This window comes from Elephas maximus, chromosome 16, assembly GCF_024166365.1.
Source record: "Elephas maximus indicus isolate mEleMax1 chromosome 16, mEleMax1 primary haplotype, whole genome shotgun sequence".
In the NCBI taxonomy this organism is placed as follows: domain Eukaryota; kingdom Metazoa; phylum Chordata; class Mammalia; order Proboscidea; family Elephantidae; genus Elephas; species Elephas maximus.
The window spans coordinates 46,971,286-46,989,351 of NC_064834.1; the positions used below are offsets into that span (position 1 = coordinate 46,971,286).

At 43.0% G+C, this 18,066-nt stretch overlaps 2 protein-coding genes across 2 annotated transcripts in view; one reads left to right on the forward strand and one right to left on the reverse strand.

Annotated features, from left to right (window-relative positions):
- Positions 1 to 557: 557 nt before the first annotated feature.
- LOC126060007 (40S ribosomal protein S26-like) lies at positions 558 to 11,030 on the forward strand. The gene is made up of 3 exons (XM_049856068.1): positions 558 to 569; positions 761 to 874; positions 10,800 to 11,030. The coding sequence occupies exons 1-3, from the start codon at positions 558 to 560 to the stop codon at positions 11,028 to 11,030; spliced, it is 357 nt and encodes a 118-aa protein (XP_049712025.1).
- A 2,554-nt stretch (positions 11,031 to 13,584) lies between these two features.
- PDLIM1 (PDZ and LIM domain 1) overlaps positions 13,585 to 18,066 on the reverse strand; it is a 53,406-nt gene continuing 48,924 nt past the window's right edge. The window contains exons 6-7 of the mRNA XM_049855244.1: positions 14,603 to 14,720; positions 13,585 to 14,145 (exon numbers count right to left, since the gene is read on the reverse strand). Coding sequence (XP_049711201.1) covers positions 13,959 to 14,145; positions 14,603 to 14,720 — 305 coding nt within the window. The 3' untranslated portion in view covers positions 13,585 to 13,958. The remainder of the gene's footprint in view (positions 14,146 to 14,602; positions 14,721 to 18,066) is intronic.

The window sequence follows — 18,066 nt, forward strand, 5'->3', positions numbered from 1 at the left end:
CACTGAGTGATTCTGACTCATAGCAACCCTAAAAGGCAGAATAGAACTGCCCCCACATGGTTTCCAAGGAGCACTTGGTAAATTTGAACTGCTGACCTTTTGGTTAACCACTGAGCCACCAGGGTTTCCCTGCCTCTCTAGTCCCCAATAAATACTAAAAATTACCAAATCCAAACCATAAGTTCACCATGTATTCTTCTAGCAAATAATCTTTTAAAGTGTTACCATGAATTTAAAAAATAAAAATATCTTTCTACCACTTAACAATTTATAAAACACTTTCAATATACATTTCCTTATTTGAAATATTGATATACCTAACTCAAAAATAATATCCTAAGTCCCAATGTCTAAGTCTTAGACATTAAACCAGTTTCTGTGGAGTGGATTCTAACTCATGGGGACCCCATGTATGTCAGAGTAGAACTGTACTCCTCCATAGGGTTTTCAACAGCTGTGATCTTTCAGAAGTAGATTGTCAAGGCTTTCTTCCCAGGCACCTCTGGGTGAATTGAGACCACCAACTTTAAGATGGTGAGTTGTGGCACATGGTAAGCATGGGGATCCAGGTCAGGGCTGAGAAAATCAGATTCTGGGATTGTAGGGACTTGAAGGGCTGGACTGGAGTGGACGGAGTGTATATATGTTTCTGGGTTTGGAGGAAGGGGAGGTCTGAGTGGCACCTTTCTAGGAGTTGCCAATGAGGACCAAGGCTGGGTAAGCTGTATCCCTTTCCTATCAAGATCTCCTCCTTGCACAGACTAAGAAAAGGAGGAAGAATGGTCGTGCCAAAAAGGGTCGCTGCCACATGCAGCTTATTCTCTGCACGAACTGTGCCTGCCTCATGCCCAAAGACAAGGCCATCAAAAAGTGTGTAATTTGAGGAGGCGAGTCCAAGATGGAGGAATAGCCAGATGCTCCCGGCAATCCCTCTTACAACAAATACCTGAAAAATCAAGTGAAACGATTGTATTTATGAGAAGCTAGGAGCCCTGAACATCAAAGGCAAAGTTAGAAAACAGACTGAACAGCAGGGGAGGGAGAGTTGGTTCAGAATCAGAGAGGAGTTACCGGACCTGAATCACTGGGATCCTTCAGGCACCATTTCCCAGAGCGGCTGCAGTGGGCTGGTAGTAGCGTTCAGCCACAGTTTCCTCAGGGAGAAGCAGCCAGCTGCACAGAATACTCACACCTCCGGAACCGGAGAAGAATGGCACTCTCGGCAAAAACTAAGTACTTGCATATATTTTACCACGTCCCCCTCTCCCAAGCTGGCTTCAGTGGCTGTTGATTTCCCTGTGCCTGAGATAGGCCTATTTGAGCACCCTGAGCCATGCTCCTGGACTTGGAGAAGGAATAAATTCACAACAGGGGGAAAAAATAATTTGCCAGCTCCACTAACCTGGGAAGCTCAGAATAGAAATGGCTCCTGTCTGGGCATAAGTGGTCTATGGACATTGAATACCTTTTCCACCTGCATGGACCAGTGTGGGCCTATTTCAGGAGGATAGGCCCTTGCTGGCAGACTGCAACTGTTTCAGCTGTGCAGTAGAGACGTGGGTGTTTGATATTTGACACCACTTTGCCTATTAAACAGGGTGCTTGCCTATCTATGTCAGGGGCCTAAGGACTGGTGGCTTCACTCAGGTCACCCAGCCACCTGTGACAGGGGTCCAAGGATAAACGGCACCTCCCAGTCCTTACAACCATGGTCCGTCTGCAGAACCCACCCACCAGTATGCTCTAGGGAACAAGGGCGTGCTTTCCTCAGAGACACTCGGGGGACAGTTCTCAGCCCCCTGACTTGCTCAGAGCATGACCCCTTGCTGCAACAAGATACCAGTACCCACACCAAACACCCCTGCTCCTGTAAGACTGTAGGAAAGAGCCTGTACCACCCACTTGATGACCAGTTACCTGGACACCTGAGCTGAATCCACACAAGAAAAGTGAATGGACTCATAAGATCATATACCTGATAACAGCTCTAGCCATCTGGTGACAGGACATCAGAGCTCCAAAGGTGAAAATAATCAAGCTAGCTCACACAAGCAACCCATTTGGGCACATCAAAACAAAACAAAGCAAGAAGCTAGGATACAGTAAGCATATACAAAATAAACTACTACAATAACTTACAGATGGTTCGGAGACAACAGTCAATAACAAACCACATAAAGAAACAGACCATGATTGCTTCAACAGCTCTCAGAACAGAGAATCAAGGGATCTTCTGCATGAAGGTGCCTTCCCGGAACTACCAGACACAGAATTCAAAAGATTAATATACAGAACTCCTCAAGACATGAGGAAGGAGACCAGGCAATATGCAGAACCACCCAAGGAACACACAGATAAAACAGTTGAAGAAATTAAAAAGGTTACTCAAGAACGTAATGAAAAACTGAATAAGCTGCAAGAATCTGTCCAGAGACAGCAATCAGAAATTCAGAAGATTAACAATAAAATTACAGAATTAGACAACTCGATAGAAATTCAGAGGAGCAGAATGGAGCAAGTGGAAGGCAGAATTGGTGACCTTGAAGATAAAGCATTTGGCACCAATACATTTGAAGAAAAATCAGATAAAAGAATTTAGAAAAATGAAGAAACCTTAAGAATCATGTGGGACTCTATCAAGAGAAATAACCTACGAGTGATTTGAGTACCAAAACAGGGAGGGATAACAGAAAATACAGAGAGAATTGTTGAAGATTTGATGGCATAAAACTTCCCTGATATCATGAAAGATGAGAACATATCAATCCAAGATGCTCATCAAATTCCATATACGGTAGATTTTAAAAGAAAGTCACCAAGACACAATCGAACTTGCCAAAACCAAAGATAAAGAGAGAATTTTAAGAGCAGCTAGAGACAAACGAAAAGTCACCTACAAAGAACAGACAGTAAGAATAAGCTCAGACTACTCGGCAGAAACCAGGCAGGCAAGAAGGCAATGGGATGGCTTATAAAAAGCATTGAAGGAAAAAAATTGGGAGCCAAGAATTATATATCCAGCAAAACCGTCTCTCAAATATGAAGGTGAAATTAGGACATTTCCAGATAAACAAATGTTTAGGGAATTCATAAAAACTAAACCAAAACTACAAGAAATACTAAAGCGAGGGAGCTCTTTGGTTAGAAAATCAATAATATCAGGTATCAACCCAAGACTAGCACACTGGACAGAGCAATCACATGTTAACCCAGACAGGGAAATAACAAAAATAAATCAAGATAAAAAAACTCTCAAAACAGGGAAAAATGGCATCATTATGTAAAAGAAGACAATATTAAAACAATAAAGAGGGATTAAGAAATACAGTCACAGATCTTTCATATGGAGAGGAAGACAAGGCAATAAAGAAATAAAAGTGAAGTTTAAACTTAGAAAAATAGGGGTAAATATTAAGGTATCCACAAAGGAGACTAACTATTCTACTCTTCAAAATAAAATGCAAGAAAAAAATAGAGACTCAGCAGAAACAAAATCAACAACAAAGAGGAAAAGACAATATATAAACTACTCAGCACAAAAAATTAAGTGGGGAAAAAGAAACTTTCAAGAACACACAAAAAAAGACATCAAAATAACAGCACTAAACTCAGGCCTATCCATAATTACACTGAATGTTAATGGAATAAATATACTGATAAAGAGACAGAGAGTGGCAGAATGGATTAAAAAAAATGATCATTCTATATGTTGCCTACAAAAGACACACCTTAGACTTAGAGACACAAACTAAAACTCAAAAGATGGAAAAAAAATAGGTCAAGCAAACAATAATCAAAAAAAGACCAGGACTGGCAATATTAATTTCTGACAAAATAGACTTTAAAGTTAAATCCACCACAAAGGATAAGGAAGGACACCATATAATGATTAAAGGGACAATACACCAGCAGGATATAACCATATTAAATATTTATGCACCCAATGACAGGGCTGCAAGATACATAAAACAAACTCTAACAGCATTGAAAACGGAGATAGACAACTCCACAATAATAGTAAGAGACTTCAACACACCACTTTCGGTGAAAGACAGGAAATCCAGAAAGAAGCTCAATAAAGACACAGAAGATCTAAATGACACAATCAACCAACTTGACCTCACAGACATATACAGAACACTCCACCCAAGAGCAGCCAAGTATACTTTCATTTCCAACACACATGGAACATTCTCTAAAATAGACCACATATTAGGTCATAAAGCAAGCCTTAGCAGAATCCAAAATATCGAAATATTACAAAGCGTCTTCTCTGACCATAAGGCCAGAAAAAGCAGGGAAAAGAAATCAAACACTTGGAAACTGAACAATACCTTGCTCAAAAAAGACTGGGTTATAGAAGACATTAAGGATGGAATAAAGAAATTCATAGAATCCAATGAGAATGAAAACACTTCCTATCAGAACCTTTGGGACACAGCGAAAACAGAGCTCAAAGGTCAATTTATATCAATAAATGCACACATACAAAAAGATGAAAGGGCCAAAATCAAAGAATTACCCCTACAACGTGAATAAATACAAAGAGAGCAACAAAAGAAACCTTCAGGCACTAGAAGAAAGGAAATAATAAAAATTAGAGCAGAACTAAATGAAATAGAAAACGGAAAAACAATTGAAAGAGTTAACAAGACCAAAAGCTGGTTCTCTGAAAAAATTGACAAAATTGATAAACCATCTTTGGCCAAACTGACAAAAGAAAAACAGGAAAGGAAGCAAATAACTCGAATAAGAAATAAGAGGTCACAACAAACCCAACTGAAGTTAAAAGAATCATAGATTACTACGAAAAATTGTACTCTCACAAATTTGAAAGCCTAGAAGAAATGGATGAATTCCTAGAAACACACTACCTACCTAAACTAATACAAACAGAGGTAGAACAACTAAATAGACCCATAACAAAAGAAGAGATTGAAAAGGTAATCAAAAAAACTCCCAACAAATAAAAGCCCTGCCCCTGACAGCTTCACTACAGAGTTCTAGCAAACTTTCAGAGAAGAATTAACACCACTACTGGCGAAACGGACAGCAAAAGAGAAAGTGGAGGGAGGGAGCGGGCTGCCTCATTAGGGGGAGAGCAATTGGGAGTATGTAGCAAGGTGTATATAAGTTTTCGTGTGAGAGACTGACTTAATTTGTAAACTTTCACTTAAAGCACAGTAAAAATTTAAAAAAAAAAAGAATTAACACCACTACTACTAAAGGTATTTCAGAACATAGAAAAGGACGGAATACTACCAAACTCATTCTATAAAGCCAGCATAGCCCTAATACCAAAACCAGGTAAAGACACCACAAAAAAAAATAAATTACACACCTATATCCCGTAAGAACTTAGATGCAAAAATCCTCAACAAAATTCTAGCCAAGAGAATTCAACAACACATCAAAAAAATAATTCACCATGACCAACTGGGATTCATACCACGTATGCAGGGATGGTTCAACATTAGAAAAACAATTAATGTAATCCATCATACAAACAAAACAAAAGACAAGAACCACATGATTTTATCAATCAATGCAGAAAAGGCATTTGACAAAGTTCAACGCCCATTCATGATAAAAACTCTCAGCAAAATAGGAATAGAAGGAAAATTCCTCGACATAATAAAGGACACTTATACAAAGCCAACACCCAACATCATCCTAAATGGAGAGAGTCTGAAAGCATTTCCCTTGAGATCGGGAACCAGACAAGGAAGCTCTTTATCACCACTCTTATTCGATGTTGTGCTGGAGGTCCTAGCCAGAGCAATCAGGCTAGATACAGAAATAAAGCACATCCAGATTGGCAAGGAAGAAGTAAAAGTATCTCTGTTTGCAGATGACATGATCTTATACACAGAAAAACCTAAAGAATCCTCAAGAAAACTATTGAAACTAATAGAAGAGTTCAGCAGAGCATCAGGATACAAGATAAACAAAAAGCAGTTGGATTCCTCCACACCAACAAAAAGAACTTCCAAGAGGAAATCACAAATCAATACCATTTACAGTAGCCCCCAAGAAGATAAAATACTTCGGAATAAATCTTACCAGAGATGTAAAAGACCTACAGATAAAAACTACAAGACACTACTGCAAGAAACCAAAAGAGACCTACATAAGTGGAAAAACATACCTTGCTCATGGATATGAAGACTTAACGTTGTAAAAATGTCTATTCTACCAAAACCCATCTATAGATAAAATGCAATTCCAATCCAAATTCTGACGACATATTTTAACGAGATGAAGAAACAAATCACCAACCTAACATGGAAGGGAAAGAGGCCCCGGATAAGTAAAGCACTGCTGAAAAAGAAGAACAAAGTGGGAGGCCTCACTCTACCTGATTTTAGAACTTATTATACCGCCACAGTAGTCAAAACAGCCTGGTGCTGGTACAACAACAGATACATAGACCAATGGAACAGAATTCCGAATCCAGGCATAAATCCATCCATATGAGGAACTGATATTTGGCAAAGGCCCAAAGTCACTTAAATTGGGAAAAGACAGTCTTTTTAACAAATGGTGCTGGCATACCTGGATATTCACCTGCAAAAAAATGAAACAAGACCCATACCTCACACCATGCACAAAAATGAACTCAAAATGGATCAAAGACCTACATATAAAATCTAAAACAATAAAGATCATGGAAGAAAAAAATAGGGACAACACTAGGAGCCCTAATACATGGCATAAACTGTATATGAAACATTACTAACAATGCAGAAGAGAAATCAAATAACTAGCAGCTCCTAAAAATCAAACACCTATGCTCATCCAAAGACTTCACCAAAAGAGCAAAATGCTTACCTACAGACTGGGAAAAAGTTTTTAGCTATGACATTTCCGATCAGCGTCTGCTCTCTAAAATCTACATGATACTGCAAAAACTCAACTACAAAAAGACAAATAACCCAATTAAAAAATGGGCACAGGATGAGGCGGGGCCAAGATGGCGGACTAGGTAGACGCTACCTTGGATCCCTCTTGCAACAAAGACTCAGAAAAACAAGTGAATCGATCACATACATAACAATCTATAAACCCGGAACAACAAACACAGATTTAGAGACGGAGAACGAACAAATATGGGGAAGCAGCAACTGTTTTCGGAGCCTGGAGCCAGCATCCCAGTCAGGTAACCTTGGCGCCGGGCTTAGGTCTGGGCCCAGGGGAACTGAACTCAAAAATCTTGTGATGGCGCAAACAAGGGGCACAGCCCTACTCCCCTGAACTGACCCCGGGAGGGGGCCCAACTAGTCTGCACGGGCGGCGTGGCGACGCGGCTGGTGGGAGAAGTCCCCGGGAGGCAGTGACTGGTTTTGGAGCCGGGAGTGCAGCATCCCAGCTGGGGAACCTTGGCGCCGGGCATTTGACTGGGTGCTGTCACGGTGCAAGCACGGGGAGCAGCTCCACTCCCCTGAACTAACCCCGGGAGGGGGCCCAGCTGGTCCGCGAGGACGGCGCGGCGACGCGGCTGGCGGGACGAGAAGTCCCCGGGAGGGAGCGACTGATTTTGGAGTCGGGAGTGCACCGTCCCAGCAGGGGAACCTTGATGCTGGGCTTTGGACTGGCAGTGGAGGATCTGACCACGGCTTCAGCGGGCCAGACTCCCGGGGGGCAATCTCCACACAGCCAGCACACATAGGCGACACGCCCCTCAGGAATCTCAGATAAAATAGTCATTCCAAGCAAGACAAGCAACTTTGGCTATATTCCGAGGTGTTACTCTCCTATTTCTCTGAACCCTCCCCCACCCTTCCCAGGCAGCTTCATTAACATTGGAATTTCCTGAGCCAGAGGGAGAACAGCTCCAGCTCCGCGGCGGCTTTGCTTCCCCCCCCCCTTTTTTTTTTGGTCTTTTCCTAACCCATTCTTCCAGCCTGAGAGAAGGAACCACAAAAAACCCAGGGACCAAAAATCCATCCCTAATTGGACTAAAAACACAGAACCAGCTACAGCCAAGCATATATGATCCAAATCTTGGACTTTCATCCTTACAGGGAACAAGGTGGCGGTTATAATCCAAAGGCAGTTCTGTTAGGGATCTGACTGCATTTTTTTTTTAGCAGATTTTCTGGAAAAACAAGTTTCCCAGGTCTGATATCTCTGCTTATTCAACAGAGCCCTAACTGACCCACAACAGGGAACTGAGGGCTAAAGCTCCCCCCAGACCACCTAGCCTCTTGCCTTAGGGGTCTAAGGAGGGTGACACCTACCAATCAGTAGAGGTACTTGCACTGGGGGCCTAAGGTACAGCTGCAGTGCCCTCCCACCAAGGTGTTATAGGAATAGAGACACACCTACCTCACTGACACTTGGGGGAAGCCTGTCAGCATCCTGCCCCCCCGGAGGGTGAACCCCAGCTGCTAATAGAATCTGGTGCACACAACTATCACCACTACTTCTCGAGGTGGATAGGTGTTAGGGTGCAGCACACACTTGATGACCCAAAATCAGATTCTACTCAAGAATAGTGAATAGACTCAGGCATATATATCTGGCAACAGCCCAAACCAGCTGGTAATAGGTCATAAGTAAGTCAAGGGCTACAACAAACAAGACAGCACAATCTAGTAGCCCATCCACGTATATTGAAAAAAATGGGCAAAGGATATGAACAGACACTTCACTCAAGAAGACACTTAGGTAGCTAACAGATACATGAGGAAATGCTCAACATCATTAGCCGTTAGAGAAATGCAAATCAAAACTACAATGAGATTCCATCTCACTCCAACAAGGCTGGCATTAATCCACAAAACACAAAATAATAAATGTTGGAGAGGTTGTGGAGAGACTAGAACACTTACACACTGGTGGTGGGAATATAAAATGGAACAACCACTTTGGAAATCAATATGGCACTTCCTTAAAAAACTAGAAATAGAACTACCATAAAAAAAAAAAATAAAACAGCAATCCCATTCCTTGCAATATATCCTAGAGAAATGAGAACCTTTCCATGAACAGATATATGCACACCTATGTTCATTGCAGCACTGTTTACAACAGCAAAAAGATGGAAGCAACCAAGGTGCCCCTCAACAGATGAATGGATAAATGAATTATGGTATATTCACACAATGGAATATTACACATCAATAAAGAACAATGATGAATCTGTGAAACATTTCATAACATGGAGGAATCTGGAAGGCATTATGCTGAGTGAAATTAGTCAGTTGCAAAAGGACAAATATTGTATAAGACCACTATGATAAGAACTCGAGAAATAGTTTAAACAGAGAATATTCTTTGATGGTTATGAGGGGGGAGGGAGGGAGGCTGGGAGAGGGGTATTCACTAATTAGATAGTAGATAAGAACTATTTTAGGTGAAGGGAAAGATAACACACAATACAGGAGAGGTCAGCACAACTGGACTAAACCAAAAGCAAAGCAGTTTCCTGAATAAACTGAATGCTTCGAAGGCCAGCACTGCAGGGCCGGGGGTTTGGGAACCATTGTTTCAGGGTACATCTAAGTCAATTGGCATAATAAAATCTATTAAGAAAACATTTTGCATCCCACTCTGGAGAGCGGTGTCTGGGGTCTTAAACACTAGCAAGCAGCCATCTAAGATGCATCAATTGGTCTCAACCCATCTGAAGCAAAGGAGAATGAAGAACACCAAAGACACAAGGTAATTATAAGCCCAAGAGACAGAAAGGGCCACATAAACCAGAGACTACATTAGCCTGAGACCAGAAGAACTAGATGGTGCCTGGCTACAACCGATGACTGTCCTGACAGGGAACACAACAGAGAACCTCTGCGGGAGCAGGAGAGCAGTGGGATGCAGACCCTAAAGTCTCATAAAAAGACCAGGCTTAATGGTCTGACTGAAACTAGAATGACCCCAGAGGTCATGGCCCCCAGACCTTCTGTTAGCCCAAGACAGAAACCATTCCCCAAAGCCAACTCTTCAGACTGGACTATGGGATAGACAATGATACTGGTGAAGAATGAGCTTCTTGGATCAAGTAGACACAAGAGACTATGTTGGCATCTCCTGTCTGAAGGGGAGATGAGAGGGTAGAGGGGGTCAGAAGCTGGCTGAATGGACACAAAAAGAGAGTGGAGAGAAGGAGTGCGCTGTCTCATTAAGGGGAGAGCAATTAGGAGTATATAGCACGGTGTTTACAAATTTTTGTATCACAGTCCAACTTGATTTGTAAACTTTCACTTCAAGCACAATAAAAATTAAAAAATGAATAAATAAAGTAACATTTTACATATACATAAAATAATGGCACAGTAGTTAGGAGCTTGGCTGCTAACCAAAATGTTGGCAGTTCGAATCAACCAACCACTCCTTGGAAACCCAATGGGGCTGTTCTACTCTATCCTATAATGTCACTATGAGTCTGAATTGACTCTAGAGAAATGGGTTTCATTTTGGTTCATAAAGTAATCTGTATAAATATATACATACATATATATGTATATATTCATGTACCTATATATATAAAATTAAGACAGCACTCATTAGTCCAGACAACTGCTGATTCCCTCATTTGCATATGGAATTTTTATAGCTCATCTGTGGATAGAAAATAGTATAAAATAAGGAAACTGTCTCTTTTTTTCAGAAAGAATTAGAATTTCTATTTTGTTTTGTTCTCTGAACTCTCAGTTGGCTTGTATGCTATTAAGTGATGTTCAAGCAATTTGTTTGGGGTATAGGAGTTGTCTTGCATCTACTTTGCATAAAAGCATCAAGTGTAGTGTTGAAATACATTAAAGTTATTAGGCAATTTTAAAAAAAGAAAAAAGCTCATAATTCCAAACATTGTAGAGGCCGCAGCTGTCAGGGATGTTTCTGAAGCAAATGTCTGCAATGCATGCATGATTCCCAAGCTGCACATGAAACTGCATTATTGTGTGAGTTGTGCCATTCACAGCAAGGTAGTCAGAGGCAGTTGTTGTGAAGTCCAGGACAGAATAGCCCCACCCCGATTTAGACCTGCAGGTACTGCCCCACGACCTCCACCAAAATACATGTAAGGATTTGAGTCCTTAAAGGCTGGAGAAAAACTAACCTGAAAGAAAATCAAATTAAAATTATACTTAAAAAAAAAAAGAAAAAGAAAGCATCAGCCTTAATTTAGCAGCTGAGCCCTTAGCCCTTAACCAAGAATTCCAAGTCTTAAGACATTAGACTATAAGATTTTGACACAAAACACCACAGTATCTTAAAAATAATTCTGGGACAAAAGCATGCATAAGAAATAGAGCCCAAAGAAAAGCTTTCTTGTTTTTATATACAGTAATAGCAATGAAAGAGAATTCTAGTGATATGATTTCAGAAAATAAACATGACTGAGTCACCAGGAGAAAAAGTTTGGAGGGTGGGACACTGGAAGTAATTACATTCTTCTGAACCCAATTTTTACAGTCTTACTAACACAATACAAGAGTTTAATCAAATTCAACTCCTTTACATGACACACTGTGTTTGGCACACTTGACCTAACTATACATCAGTTACTTAAATGTTTAACATTTTCTCCCACTATTTTAGGCCCTGGCCTCAAAGATCAGACTGGGAAGCAAGGGCCTGTCTCCTCAGGGACATCACGGCCAGGTCGTGCCCAGCCTGACGTGGCGGCCCACAGAGCCAGGTATTCAAGAATCCCAGCGGTTGTGGGGAGAGAAGATGCAGCTCTGTGAAACCCGGTGGGTAACAGGGGCTGAGCCTGCAGAATGTATCTGACATGCAGGCCTGCTCCAGCCAAGAGCACAGTTGGGGTGAAGGTCAGAGGTCAAGGAGGTCAGAGAGCAGCAAACCCTAACTCTGGGACCTGGAGAAGTCAGGAGCGAGACCCACAGGGAGTGTGGGGAGGAGCAACTGGGCAACCCCAAGGAAAGGCTAAGCCTATGGTACCCCTGGGCTGTGGTCAGAGTGGGAACAAATTGGCTGAAAAGAAGCATCAGGAAAAGTTAATATGGGGTGATGGAAATAGTCATATCCTAATTGGGTGCATACAATAATCAAAACTCAAGGGAAAAGATCTGAATTTCATCTTACCTTAATAAAAAAGAATACTGTAAAATATAATCCCTAATAATCAACTGAATTGCAATACCCATACATACCCGTTGCCATTGAATTGGTTCCAACTCATAACGGCCCTATAAGACAGAATAGAACCACCCCATAGGGTTTCCAAGGAGCAACTGGTGGATTCGAATTGCCAATCTTTTGGTTAGCAGCTGAGCTCTTAACCACTGCACTACCAGGGCTCCATCTGAATTGCCGTATTGTTGACTACCTGTGAGTTATGGCAAAGCCAGTGTTCTAGAAACTTGCCTCTCCAAATGTGATTCATGGATCAGCAGTGTCAGTACCAGCCTGGGAGCCTCCGAGAAATGCAGGATCTCAGGCTTCACCTTAGGGTATCTTGTTAAAACGTAGATTGTGATTCAGTATATCTGGGGTGGAAATGCAAATTCTCAGCAGGGGATCAAACTAGAGTGAACCGGTTCAAAGCTCTGTTTTAAAGTAAGACCTAATTAACTTCAAAAAAAAAAAAAAACTTTAACATGAATGATTTTTTTCCTGAAAGGTTTCAGTTCAGGGTTTTGTGGCACTAGAACTGCTTGTGCCTAAACTATCAATGGTGTGTTCTAGTTTCAGAGATCTGTGGTGTGAAATCCCAGCACTACTGCCCAGCTAAAGTCTTTATACTACAGTAAGGACTGACAGGTTAGTCCCTTCATCAATAAAGGTCATACACTGTTCAAAAAAAAAAACTGTTACCCGTGGTTTATTGGCTGGACTGCTCTGTCCACCTCTCTTAACAATTCTTAGTCTCAGTCTCTGGCTGCTTTGGGCAAATGACTCCCCTAGGAGTTAGTCACCAGCAGATGATCTACGGTGATCTCCAATCTAGACTCAGTCTAGACTGGGGTTCCCAGTCTCTTGTGAGCAGGAGGCATTTGCCAGTTCCCTGAGCTCTCTGCAGGTTTAGGACTGCTGGCCACAGTTCTGAGTCTGCTTCCCTTCACAAAGGAGAGGGGTTGGGATGGCATCAACCAGTCTGGAAGGAGACTTAACACGGAAATATTTTAAGCTGACTGGTATAGTTCCTCACCTATTATTTGGGAAGCTTTCATTTCCTTGGATAAGAACAGCCAGATATAAAGAAAACAACATTTTATCAAAACATAACTGAGTATCTTATATTAACCGTAAACCCATAACCCATTGCTGTCCAGTCGATTCCGATTCATAGCTCTGTCCCTATAGGACAGAGGAGAACTGTACCACAGGGTTTACAAGTACCGGCTGGTGGATTCGAACTGCTGACCTTTTGGTTAGCAGCTGCACCTCTTAACTGCTGCACCAACCAGGGCTCCAGGATCTTACATCAGCAGCAGAGAAAGATAATTGGAGCAAGTTTCAGAGACATATAAGAACACTGGCTGGTTCAGATGCCAGTTTTCTTAGACCTGGGGAAAAAATGCCTGCAAATCTCAGAGAAGTGGGAAACCCAAAACAAGTTTAGGGGCCTCAGAAGTCTCAGCAGGCTGAGGAAGGAAAAAGGACACATGGTCCCATGATAATAGACATCACACTGCTTCGGAGTCTGTAAATTTATTGAGTAAAAACAAAATCAACATCAGACATACTAAATTCAGTCTGGTTTAGATTTAGCCGATGTCCACTTGCAGCAGAGAACTGAGATGAGGACAAAACACAGTAATGCTGGCAAGGGGCATAAAACAAACAACCTCCTGTTAATTGTAAAAGCAGGCATCACAGGGCCATGTGAGTCGGTTAGCAAAGGCTGGGGCACTCCACAGTTAATGAGCGGGGAAAAAACCAAGAAAAGCACGGTGCTTTCAAGAGAGGAAAAGAGCCAGAACACGTAGAGAACAAATTGCAGCAGGGGCTGGCTGGAGAGCAGCAGTCGGTGCGGACCCGCTGGGTCACTTGGGGAACACAGCGACCACGTCATAGCCCTCGGGTGGCGTGACCCGCTCCCGGGCATGCTTTTCACAGTAGATTTGATCCTCCACAAAGAAATGGCCCTTCTGTTTCAGGTTGGTACCACAGTCGGTGCATACGTAACACTCAGGGTGGCGGTGCCGGTCCCGCAGCTTCACAAACACACCTCTGCAGGAGTGACAGAAGACAGAGGTTCATTAGTGACAAGCATCTACAGTGGCACCATGGTTCTGTACATCCTTTCTGGGCTGGGGACAGGACTCATTCAAGAGGTCCAAAGGGCAGTGCAGCACCTCCCTTCCTGGCCGCCATTCATAAAGGAGCTTCTCATTCCTGGGGTCCGGAGACATTATTCTGAAACCCCCCAGGAAGCCCTTCCTACTTTCACAGAGAGCCCTGCCTTTTCCATTTCACATGTCCATAACCTAAGGGCTCCAGGGCCAAGGGAGGCCTTTACCTCCTGACTCTGGGGCACAGGACCCACCTACCTGACCTCTCTCCTCCAATTTTCCAGGCAAGGTTTTTCCCCTTCACACCCAAAATGTACAACATCCAGCAATTTCTGCATCTTTATGATTTACCCAACCTGCAGGGCCTCCAAGGGCTGGGGGAGGCAGATACTCACACAATGCCCGTGCCACATTTGTCACACATAGGCAACTTCTGAGCATTTCCAATTGATGCAGCCACTTTGGTGACCGGAGCCTTAACACTTCTGAATCCTGAAGGCTTGTTGGGATCCCCTAAAGTGAAGAAATATGGGTGGGTCAGGAAGGGCAGAATTGAATAAGCATCATTTAGCTTTCAGAACCATGTAATGTTCAAGCAAAGTCATGAGCACTGGTGTCTATCAGACCTGACTCTTCTGTGTGATCCTGGGCAATTTACTTAACCTCTCTGGTCCTTGGTCTCCTTTTCTATAAAAAGGGGATCATTTTCCCCTTCACAGTTGTACAAAAAGATGAGAAAATCTACATAGGCCTTCCCACAGTACCTGGTGAGCCCTCAATAAACGGAAAGTTAATTAATATTACTAGAAGCCTAGGTGGTCCAAGCAATTTGCAACTGACTGCTATCCTAAAGGTTGGCAGTTCGAACCCACCTGGCATTTCCACGGAAGAAACGCCTGGAGATCTGCTTCCACAGATTACAGCCAAGAAAACCCTATGGAATAATTCTACTCTGTAACATATGGGGTTGCCGTGAGTCGGGGGCCAACCCAGCAGCAGCTAACAACAACAACAACCTTATTATTACTACTATTACTATATGTTCAGCTGGCTGTGCTTCCGTATCACTTATTTTTTTTACTGTGACGTAGTCTAGCAGAATTGTTATGTTCATCAGTATCTTAGCTATCAAATGCTGCTGTAACATAAATATCACAAGTGGATGGCTTTAACAAACAGAAATTTATTCTCTCATGGTTTAGGAGGCTAGAAGTCCGAATTCAGGGCACCAGTTCCCAGGGAATGCTTTCTCCCTCTCTTGGCTCTGGTAGAAGGTCCTTGTCATCAATCTTCCCCCTCGTCTAGGAGGTTCTCAGTGCAGGGACCCCAAGTCCAAAGGACACACTCTGCTTCCAGTGCTTCTTTCTTGGTAGCATGAGGTCCCTCTCCTCTCTGCTTCTCTTGTATCTCAAAACAGATTGACTCAAGATACAACCTAACCCTGTAGATTGAGTCTTGCCTCATTAACATAACTGCCTCTCATCTTGCCTCATTAATATCATGGAGGTTAGAATTTACAAGATATGGGATAATGGTGGACAATTACTGGTGAACACACAATACTGGGAATCATGGCCTAGCCAAGCTGACACACATTTTTAAGGGACACAATTCAATCCGTAACAGTAAGCTATTTACACGTCTCTCTGCTTGGACTGCAAATTACTTAAGCACTAGAACCTTGTTCCATTTACTTTTTAACGCCCCACGGAGCCTTGCACAGGGCTAGCAAATAACAAAGGCTTAATAAATATACGGATACGAATGACGAAATGCCATGAAAATGCATGATGGTCTCTACCTTAGTCCAATACACTTTGGCCCAAAAAGCCAGAGAAGTCTCTACGCGAGTGTTGGTTCTGGAAAGGCACCTGTGAGCAGCCCGGGCACCATGGGAGAGTTAGTGAAATCCACAGGCCAGGCCCTCCCCGAGACCTGCCAAACGCGCATCACCAGGTGTGGGAGATTCTGTTCTATATCCTTGGTTAAGATCCACTTCTTTACACTACTGCAGCTGTTCACTCAAACGTGATTGTTCTTCAGAATCATCTGGAGGGTTTGTTAAACCAGATTGCTGGGCTCACACCCAGAGTTTCTCATTCAGTGGGTCTCAGGTGGGGCCCGTGAACTGACATTTCTAAGAAGTTACCAGCTGTTGCTGATGAAGCTGGTCCAGGAACTCCACAAGAGCAAAGAAATGGCTCTCTGTGTGAGGAGAGGGGGTAAGGAGAGGGCCATTCCATAACTGCAACCATGCTGGGCAGTCCTGGGGCTCTTGTCCTTTTAGAAAATGAATCTCTGTAAGTTGGCCAGTGCTTCTGAACAAAAAAAATTGAGAAACGTGTTCAGACAAGGGGCGTTTATCAACTCTTTTGGCTGGGTGTGGCAGGCTATATATTTTGTCCACAATTATCCATACCCTCCCTGCCTTGCATGCTTCCTTCTAGGTTAGGTTCTCAACCCTCAGGCATTTTTGTCCCTGTCAGGAACATTTCTGATTGTCACCACTGGTTGGGAGGGAGAGTGTTAGTAGCATCTAGCAAGTAAAGGCCAGTTGTTGTTGTATGCCACTGAGCCAATTCCTACTCATAGGACAGAGTAGAACTGCCCCATAGGGTCTCCTAGGCTGTAACCTTTACAGGAGCAGAGAGCCAGGCCTTTTCTCCCACAGAGCTGCTGGGTGGGTTTGAACCACTGACCTTTCAGTTAGCAGCTGAGAGCTTAACCACTGCACCACCAGGGCTCCTTGGTAAAGGCTAGAGATGCTGCTAAATAGCCTAAAAATGTACAGGATGGCCCCACAACAAAGGCTTATGTGGCCTAAACTGTCAATAATACTGACTGCTGAGGCTGAGAAACCCTGCTCTAGGTGGAATATGCTTCCCCTTCTCACGTTGGGTTTGGTTACATGACTTGCTTTGGCCAACAGAATGTGAGCAGATGTAAGCCGTGTTCAGACAAAGGCACTAAAGGTACTTCTGTGCTTTGGCCCTGTCCCCATTGAGCTTCTGCCATGAAAACACAATGCCCCCAGAGAGAAACTCCTCCCTCTGCTTGGCTCCCAGAATGAGCCAAGCCCAGCCTGGCCAGGCCACAGCTAACCAGAAGCTCTCATGGAACAGGAGCAAGAAATGCATTTGTTGTTTCAAGCCACTGTTAACTAATACAGTGTGAGAGTCATTTTAAACTAGAGTTTGCGCTACTTTTCTGGCTTATAGGGAGCAACCAGAGGGCAGCCTCCTCAAAACTTCCTTCATAATGTCATGGGACTAAAGCAGCAACCTGGGTTTTTGGGGTTGTTTATCATATAACTCAGTCAGCAGAAAAGTAGCCAGGAAAAGGAAGGAAGTGCAAGAGTGTAGAAGGAGAAGAGCCAAGGAGGGATATGAGAGCCCCACTTGGTAGAAGGAGAATTCCCACCCCATTCTGGAATGAAAAGAAACAAACGCAAATAAATCTGGACCAGCTAGGGCCCATAAAGCCATCCTCACTAAGGCTTCTCCAGCCCCAACTCCCACCCTGCAGCGCCATCTGCTGCTGGCACAACTTTTTCCTCATTTATTCGGCCAACATTGTGACTTCAAAGAAATGTCTCTTCTTCCTTCCCTCTCAACTATTGTTGTGTACTGTCCAGTCGATTCGCGCCCATAGCAAACCTATATGCCTCACAGGGTTTCCTAGGCTGTAATCTTTACAGGAGCAGATCATCAGGTCTTTTCTCTCATGGAGCCGCTGGTCGGTTCCAGCCACTACAAGGGCTTTTTTCCCTCTCAACTTAAGGTAAAAATATTTGCTCTCTTCAGGGTCTGGGCAACTGCAAAAATTTCCAAATGCTCCTTCTCCAGTGTACCCTGCATCC